This window comes from Corvus kubaryi, unplaced genomic scaffold, assembly GCF_017639235.1.
Source record: "Corvus kubaryi isolate FWS band 111438036 unplaced genomic scaffold, C.kubaryi_AGA036_p1.0 74, whole genome shotgun sequence".
Classification (NCBI taxonomy): domain Eukaryota; kingdom Metazoa; phylum Chordata; class Aves; order Passeriformes; family Corvidae; genus Corvus; species Corvus kubaryi.
This window is the reverse complement of record NW_024582061.1, coordinates 6,853,323-6,862,484: the sequence shown is the minus strand read 5'-3', so window position 1 is coordinate 6,862,484 and position 9,162 is coordinate 6,853,323. Positions and strand designations below refer to the sequence as shown.

Genomic DNA, 9,162 nt, shown 5'->3' with positions numbered 1-9,162 from the left:
CCACTTCAGAACCACATCTGTCACCCCAAGAGGACTGTAGCCACCACCCTGCCCAGTGGGGTGTCAGGTCGTATCGTAACTCTGTCAGGTTAAGCAGTGTTTCTGTATTATTGCCTTGTTATATATACTAGTAGACAACTGTTATTCCTATTTCTCATCACTTTCCCTGGAAGCCCCTTAATTTCAAAATTATAATAATTTGGAGAGAAGGGGGTTACATTTTCCATTCCAAGGGAGGCTCCAGCCTTCCTTAGCCTTCCTTTCCTGTCTTTCAAACCAAGACAGATCGTGGTGCCCAGCGTGTGGCTCGAGGGCATCGAGAGAAGGGTGAAAAAAGAATAACAGTTCCTGGTGCTGTGTCCTCAGCTTGCCATGGCATCAGGCAGTGGGACCAAGAACCTGGACTTCTGCCGGAAGTGGGACAAGGATGAATACGAGAAACTGGCAGAGAAGCGGCTCACAGAGGAGAGAGAAAAGAAAGATGGCAAACCAGCTCAGCCTGTCAAAAGGGATCTTCTGCGGCACCGAGACTACAAAGTGGACCTGGAATCCAAGCTGGGGAAAACCATTGTCATCACCAAAACTACCCCTCAGTCAGGGATGGGAGGGTATTACTGTAATGTATGTGACTGTGTGGTGAAAGATTCCATTAACTTCTTGGATCACATTAATGGCAAAAAACATCAGAGGAATCTGGGCATGTCCATGCGGGTGGAGCATTCCACACTGGACCAGGTGAAGAAATGCTTTGAGGAGAACAAGAAGATGGTGGAGAAGCAGAAGGACTATGACCTTGACGAGAGGATGAAGGAACTCTGTGAGGAGGAAGAGAAGGCCAAAGCCTACAAGAAGGAGAAGCAGAGAGAGAAGAAGCAGCATGCAGAGGAAGATTTGACCTTTGAAGAGGATGATAAAATTGCAGCTGTGATGGGTTTCTCTGGTTTCGGCTCAACCAAAAAGAATGACTGAGCAGCTCCAGACTCTCTTCTTTCTCTAAACAGTTTGTTTTTGCCCAGGGTACTCTGGATAATTCTTCAAAGACTTGAATGAGGACTTGCATGTAAATCTACCAGTAGAAGCTGGCTGGAAGAGTTGAAAAGCGATTCCATCCTCTACCTCTGCTGCAGATCAAGCTCTGCCTCTCATTAGCTTCCTTTCTCCTGTGTCCTAGATCTGGATGCTCAGCTGCTCTGTGGCCGTGTGTGTGCAGAGAAGTGCTCTGTTTGGTACTTTTTCTGTCAATAAAGTGCAGCCATTATGTATAGGTGGCCTGGTTCAGGATTAATCTAGTCGTCAACCAGGCCCTACTTGTCACCCAGGCTGTGTTTGAGATGCTGGGAGGGATTCAGTTACTTTTAGGGTCATAATGGAAGGAAATGTGCCGCAGCAAGCAGCGTGAGAGGTGCATCTTTATGGCTTGTGCTGGGCAGAGCTGGTGGCTGCATGGAGTCTGGGTTGCTGAAACTTTCCTGTGTGTTTTATCTGCAAGGGAGACTTCCCTCATTTTCTTTGTGTTTTATCCCATAATTTCAGTATCTTTAAGGTAGGGGGAAATTTTTTCCCCATTCCTGGTCTAGGATAGAGCCAATGTAAGAAAGGTGTGTACAATTTGCCAGAAATAAATGGAACATTTTTTGAGCTCATGATGCCTCTGGTCATCAGCAACAAGATGCAATGTACCAATGGGCTTATGACCAAGGGGTGGACCTTACTATGGACAGCATCTCATAGGTCATCCACAGTTGTGAGACCTGTGCTGCAATCAAACAGGCCAAGCGGGTGAAGCCTCTGTGGTACGGTGGGCAATGGTCAAAGCACAGGTATGGGGAAGCCTGGCAAGCTGACTACCCCACCCTTCCCCAAACCCACCAAGGCAAGCACTACGTGTTGACCATGGTGGAAACAACCACTGGATGGCTGGAGACCTACCCTGTGCCTCATGCTACAGCCCGGAACACCATCCTGGGCCTGGAAAAGCAAGCCCTGTGGAGACATGGCACCCCTGACAGGATCGAGTCAGACTATGGGACTCACTTCAAGAATAACCTTATAAACACCTGGGCCAGAGAACACGGTATCAAATGGATCTATCATATCCCCTATCATGCATCAGCTGCTGGGAAAGTTGAACGCTGCAATGGACTCCTAAAGACCACCCTGAAGGCACTTGGTGGGGGGACCTTCAAAAACTGGGAAGTAAATTTAGCAAAGACCACCTGGATGGCCAATACCTGAGGCTCCATCAATTGAGCTGGTCCTGCCCAGTCCAAACCCTTGCAGACAGTGGATGGAGATAAAGTCCCTGTGGTGCACATGAGAGGTATTTTAGGAAAACCTGTTTGTATTAGTCCCACCTCAGGCAAAGGCAAACCAATCCATGGGACTGTTTTTGCTCAAGGACCTGGTTACACTTGCAGAAAGATGGGAAAACCCATTGTGTACAACAAGGGGACCTAATCTTAACTGAGACCTGTGTGTAAGGTTTCATCGTATGTATATATATATATAAGAGTAAAGAGGGTATTGATTAGGATATTATGATGGAGATAGTAATAGAATAAGGGGTAGATAATGTCTTAGGTTGTAACATAAGATGTTAGCAGAAGTATGTATTCTATCACCATCTGTTAGGACCAGGTGGGGCAGGGCTCTTTACCTCTTCCAGGACACATCCCTGATAACTCCCTCTGGAGGGCTATCTTTCTGCTAATGGGCCATCCAGCCTCACTGTGTGACTCATAAATTACATCATCCCATTGTGGGAGGCTCCACCCAGGGGGAGGAACCAAGCATCCCTACCTGGATATAGTCTGAGGTTTGGAACACCACAGGCAGCCCTTTCCTGCTGGATTCCCAGAGGACAAGAGCTACATAACCACCCCTGGACCTTCAGAGGAAGACCAGACCCTTCTACAGGACCACCACTTCAGCAGAACAACATCTGTCATCCCAAGAGAACTGCAGCCACCCCTTAATCAGACTGCAGCCACCACTCTGCCCAGCGGGCTGTCAGGTCGTATCCTGACTCTGTCAGGTTAAGCAGTGTTTCTGTATTATTGTCTTGTTATATATATTAGTAAAGAACTGTTATTCCCGTTTCTCATTTTTTTGCCTGGAAGCCTCTTAATTTCAAAATTATAATAATTTGAAGGGAAGGGGATTACATTTTCCATTCCAAGGGAGGCGCCTGCCTTCCTTAGCAGACACCTCTCTTTCAAACCAAGACAAGAGCACAACTCTCAGAAGAAAATCTCTATTTTTCCACTATAAGAGCTATGTTAGTTCCTGTATTAACTAACACAGAATACACTAGATGGGATCCATAAATTTTTATACAGGTCAAGCGCTAATAATAGGAAAAGTGCTATCTTAATCAACATATATCTTTATCTAGACATCATCAGTTAAAGTGATCTTGAGGCAGCTCAGAAGCTGCAGCAAAAGGTAGTTTGATAATCCAATTTTATAGTGCAGATGCCAACATCAGAAGCTTCTCCAGGCTCACAAGTGGCTAAACTCTGTCTCCTTGCCAGGAGAGAGGATAAAGTAAACCAAGAAACTCTTGTGAGTATTCTTTCCAAATCACAACCAAGACCCATTGGCAGCACAGAGTAGAATGAGTTTTCAGCACCAGATCTACAGAGTATGTAAAAATCAGCCCTGGAGCCTCAAGCTCCCGTTCTGTTCCCAGGGTGTGAGACAAAGGGAACGGGAGGATTTAGACAAACACACTGACAAAATGCAGCATTTTATTTCTAATACCCACACATGGAGGCACACGTGCTGTGCATGCAGCAACCCATGTGTACACAAATGAAAACACAACTGGTGATTCCAGGCCCTCACCCTTAGCTGCTGTAACAGCATTTAGGAAGCTCTCAGGAAAACCCAATACAGGGTCCCTATGGAAAGGGTTGGAATGTTGGGATACACTCTGGATACACTACTAAAACTCCTGCTTACACATCCAAGATTTTGGCCTGGCTCTACAAGTGTTTATACTCTTTGAAGTAGGTTTCTAAGAGCAAGTGCAAGCTTATCTTCCATGATTTACCCTACTCAGACACAACCTGGTCATGTAGAAACAAGAAAAGACCTTACTTCCTTCTTCAGGGACTCAGTTACCAAATAAACTGGTGCCATCCTGAGGGGCACAGGTCACCTTCTACCACAGCAGCAGCAGAACCATCTCCCCAAACCCACAGTGCATTCATAACCAGCTCTTTCAAAACTTGAGCTGGAACAATGCATTTTCTAAAACACCCTGGCTCAGATTGGTGGGGAAGAGCCCAAGTCACACACACACATCACAGCCTGGCTCCTCAGAGCCCAGTTAACCCTTGTGTGCAGATTCATCATGAGGATCTCACAGTAGCTCTGCTTCTCATTGACCTCTGCCTAAAAGCCCCACATGGTGAAAGGAGACTCCTCACACCCCACCCTGTGGCAGGAAGGTTGTGGGAAGTGCAGCAGCAAGGCTGGAGACCAGATCACCCTGTGCCCATCTGCCTCTGCAGCAACAGCATCAGTGTTACCATGCTGGGGATTTGCTTTGCATGAAATCTGGAAGGAAAAGGGTGGGGATTTGTAATTGTTAAAACCAGAAGCAGAGTTAAGGCATCACTGCTCTAGCAGCATCTAGAAGTGCATCCAGTACATGGCTTAGAGCAGAAAAGGTGAGGTGCTGCTGAGGGTGAAAACAGGACTTACACTTCCATCACTTTTGGGCTGTCCTGAGAAACTGAACACTGCAGCAACCCCAAACAAATCTTTGGGTTATACTGGGATTAAGAGGACATTTGACACTACATCAACACCTTCAAACCAACAGCTTGACCCTTCCTTCTCTCTGAGTGACTTGCACACTAACATGTATCAAAACTTAAGCGATTCATCAGCAAATGAAATAGTATCTAGAACAGCACTTCAGAAGCACCACACGGACTCCGGCTGACAGCAAACAAAAGATGTGGTATTTTTAAACACAAACACACACAAAACCTCTCCATGGGGTAAAGGGAAAGCAGGCAAATCAGCCCAACCACAGAGCTGGTTGTCTAAACACACCTACTTGCTTTTTCACAAGGAAAAGTTGAGTGGAGGCAGCATGGATTTATCTATTCTACTCCAGGAAGAGTTTGGCAGCGCAGCCAGTCACTGAGTTCTGCAAGACACAACAACACTACCATGTATTTCAGAGAACAGCCTGGCATCAGCTCTGATGCTGAGAGCAGAAACAGCAACCTGGCTGAGCCCAGAAGTGGGTTATCTTCAAGTCTCTATCTTGGTCTCCCTGGTCCTCAGGTTGTCCTTGCTGCACCCACCCACATTTTCCCTGCTTCCCAGATTGTTCTCTCCCTTTCCCTTTTTCTGTGGATCTCACTTGCACAGTGGGCAATTCAGACAATCTCTTCCCACCCAGGGCCACATCCCCTTTTCTTGGGATGACTCCCATAGCTGGGGATCCCCACAGCACTCTCTTCTTGCTCGTCCACTTCTGCCTTAAAAACCAGACCACCTCTACTTGGCAGTCTGCCTTACAGGACTCTGGGCAGTGGGGAAGATTCAGGCAGATTTGTGTGTATGCTGCTTTTTCTGAGGCTGAAGGATGCTTTTCCTCAGGTTTTTAAGTCCTGTGTCTCAGCCAGCTTTTGGTTAATTTCCTCCCATCAGCCTTATTAAGGCAGATCTTACAAAGGCAAATTAAAGCTGCTCTTACTATTGTGTTTTTTACTGTATTCACATCAAAAGATAACTAGATCCCTGGTGAAATTGCCTGGTTAAGTATTTCCCTGTGGCATTGCATTTTCTAGGTTTGTTCTGATGCTGTGAATTAAATATTGATATAAGGGGGACAACCACATGAAATGAAAACATACAGAAGCATAAATATGCATACGCCAATAAACATGCACTGGGTATAAATCAGTCAGCAGGTCTGACACCAAGAAGGTGATTGTGAGTGTGTAATAGTGGTTCTGTGTAGCCTGGATTGTACAGGGGTTGTGCAAGGACACAGAGGATTCATCCAGCCTGCACTTATTTAGCTATTGACGTTAAGGATGCTCCAATAAAAGTACCTAGGCCAGAACCTACTGTACAAAATAAGCCCATGAATTAATTTACACTGTGCTGATAAGCAAAGGTCACATCATTCTCAGGCTTTGTCTAAAGGCAGTTTAGGCTAGAAAAAGGTTGGGCTAAAATCAAAGTACAAAGATGACAAATATAAGCTAGGATGAAACCAGCAAAGACAGGTACTTGTAGGGACTGAAAACTACCAAAATCCTCTCATCTCAGGCTGCATCACAAAACTTCAGACATGGATTTATTCTGCCAGTGAATTTTAAAATATTCACAAGTGTTTGTGGGGTTAGGGTCTCGGATAAGCAAGATAAGGAACTTATCTAATTCATAATGTAATGCCACCGAGGAGCACAGTGCCATCAGCCATCAGGTCAGTGCATTGTGCTCAGCATATGATTCATTGAACAATAACATATAATCATATTTGATCACAGTGAGCTAGCTAAGGCTGGAAAAGAATAATTACGTCTTCTGCTATCAACCCTCAACTCATAAATTACCACAATTATTGGATTAATTTTGCTCTGAGCCCTGGGAAAAATTTTTTTCCACTTTCTACAGTAGGGGGAAGGGGATAAACAAGTGTTAAAGAAGGAGGAAAAAAAGAATTATTAAACAGTACTCTAGTCATGGATTACTAACTGCAAGCAGACCTCTGGATATGGTTGACTGACTGGAAGAGATATGTAGCCTGGAAAGGCCAGGATGCACAGGCAGCCCTTATTCTGCCATTTTCTATGTTTGGAGCATTTGATGTGGGAATCTTTAACATTCAGTTCAGTTCCTTGAGACAGAGGTAGATATTTCTTAAAATTGCCAGTAGAAATAAAGAATAAAGGACTAAGTGAGGCTGTTTTGCTGGAAATGCTTTCGAAGCCTGCAGCACTATCATAATACTGATGTTTTGCTGACTGCTGATCCAGTGGACACCACACACTGTGATGACCAAAGCCAGACAAAGAAATGTTTGTTGAGGGTAGAGCATGGTGTGGCAGGGAACGTTCACTCTGCAAACACCTGGGCCTGTGCAAGTCTCTCTGCAGAGATCTTGTCCTGCACTTCACCCACACACTGCTCCACTTCACAGCAAGTAAACACACAGACAAACCATAGAATAATTATACCTGGTGAAAAGGCTTTAAAGAACCCTTGCACAATCCAGGAATTAGAGAGGTCACCTCCACACAGGTATAAAAGCAGCTGAATTAACCATAAATCTGCCACTTCCTACAATTTTAATGCTTAACTTCGGTGTTCTTTTAGCAGAGTCTAGATGCAGCATGCAGCATTTTGGTTCCCAAGTAACAGAGGTGAGGTGACACAGCTCAGGAGGGCTTTGAACAAATGGAAGGTGTAGTTTGAGCAGGTATTTTTGGGAAAGGACACACTGTGCCACCAGACTGTTAAACCTCAGTAGAAAAGCCAAGTTAAGGAACAATACTGAGTTCATTTAGCATGGCATGTAGGAAAAGGCTCAGCTAGGGATCCAGTCAAGGAACCAAAAAGCCTGTCTGTAGACCTATTTCAATAGCTCAATTCTCCTTGATATTCCAAATAGCTATGCCAACAGGTTAATCACTCAGTTTTCAGCAAAATGTGTAAGACTAGAGACTTTGACATATCCCAGGATTAGGCCCAGTAGAACTGATATTACTTAAAAAAAAAAAAAGAAACAGCTCATTTTAATGTAAGCATAGAGAAGTGGGCAAGTTCTGTGTTTATGTGAGGAGCATAAAAAGGAAACTTTCCTGCAGTAGGAACTGTGATAGCTTAACTAGCACAAGAACAGAGAAAATCAGAACCTGCTTATAATGGATGCTTTGCATGCCCAGTCATACCTCTGGTCCAGCAGCATATATCTGCACACATTAAAGACAAGCAGCATGTGGTGGGCATGCCAAAAGCTGAGGGATGTTGGTAAAAGTAACTGCCAGACACATTTCAGGCATGTTGTGGTTCTTGTTCTTGGCAAATCAAAATTCTCAGAGAAGAAGGGGTGAAGCCTGGCTGATAGAAATCAATAGGTAATTGGGATAGCCTCATGGACTCACAGCAGAAACCTGGGCTGCAGAAAAACGTCAAATTCTAGAGTCCATAGCACTGACTTCACAAAGCTTTATTTTTCATTGATGCAGAATGAAAGAAAATTAGACCATGAGAGACTTCCTATGCCAAGTAAACACACTTATAAGTGAACAAGGGATTTATAACTATTTTAAAAGAAACCAGAGCAAAAAGTGCCACCAAACTGCAGGACGCATCTACCACATTTCCATGAGTGTGAAGAGTTCCTACAGGTTGTCACTGTGAGCCAGGTAAAACCAGAAACCATTGCCAAAAACACTGAGCTCTGGCCCAGGTGAAAGGCAAGCTGCACACTCTGGCACGTGCAAAGCCTGAGGCTGGACTGGAGGAAGAATTCAAAGCCAAAGCAGGCTGGTTTTACCCTAATGGATGTTATGGTCAGTTCTTACTGAGAAGCAGAGGGACAGAACTGCATGAGCCACGTGATGCTCGGGGCCAAGGAGGTGCACAGGTACAAAGCAGCAGTAGGAGGGCACAAAACCACCTCTCATGCACAACACCACCAGCAAGTTTTGTCTCCAAGAACAAAGACTCCACCTTTTTAATCTCTCCACAGCCCAGACTCCAATGTATTAATGAGGGGACACAGCCCCTCTGAGGCTCAGCTGGACAGCAAGGGTCTGGCATGGATTGCAAACCAAGATTTGTTGCTTGTCAACAATTCTGGCATTATCCAGGACTTGCTTTGTAAATCCAAACCTGTCTCTGCAGAAACAGTCTCTTGTTTGCTTCAGTAAAAGACAGCTTATGTTTTTTATCCACCTTTGTTTATTTACAATAGAGATCCTGACCATCAACTTCTCTTCATAATGGGAGAAAACCAACAAGACTTAGACTAACAGAACAACAGGCTTTGGACAAAAAGGGGCCATGGTGCTCATTGACAACAGAAATGGAGTAAGCTGCATTTTAAAGGGTAGCTGGTGTGACAAGAGACAGCACAGAGTGTATTTTGCAGTTTTGACAGTGTAGAGAGTTAAAAAGGAAAAA

General features: G+C 44.8%; 1 protein-coding gene across 1 annotated transcript; it reads left to right on the top strand.

Moving 5' to 3' along the window:
- The first annotated feature begins 347 nt into the window (after positions 1-347).
- LOC121675368 (zinc finger matrin-type protein 2-like) lies at positions 348-1,251 on the top strand. Its single transcript, XM_042050775.1, has one exon. It carries the CDS (start codon positions 373-375, stop codon positions 967-969), a length of 597 nt encoding a protein of 198 aa, XP_041906709.1. The 5' UTR covers positions 348-372; the 3' UTR covers positions 970-1,251.
- The last annotated feature ends 7,911 nt before the right edge of the window (positions 1,252-9,162 follow it).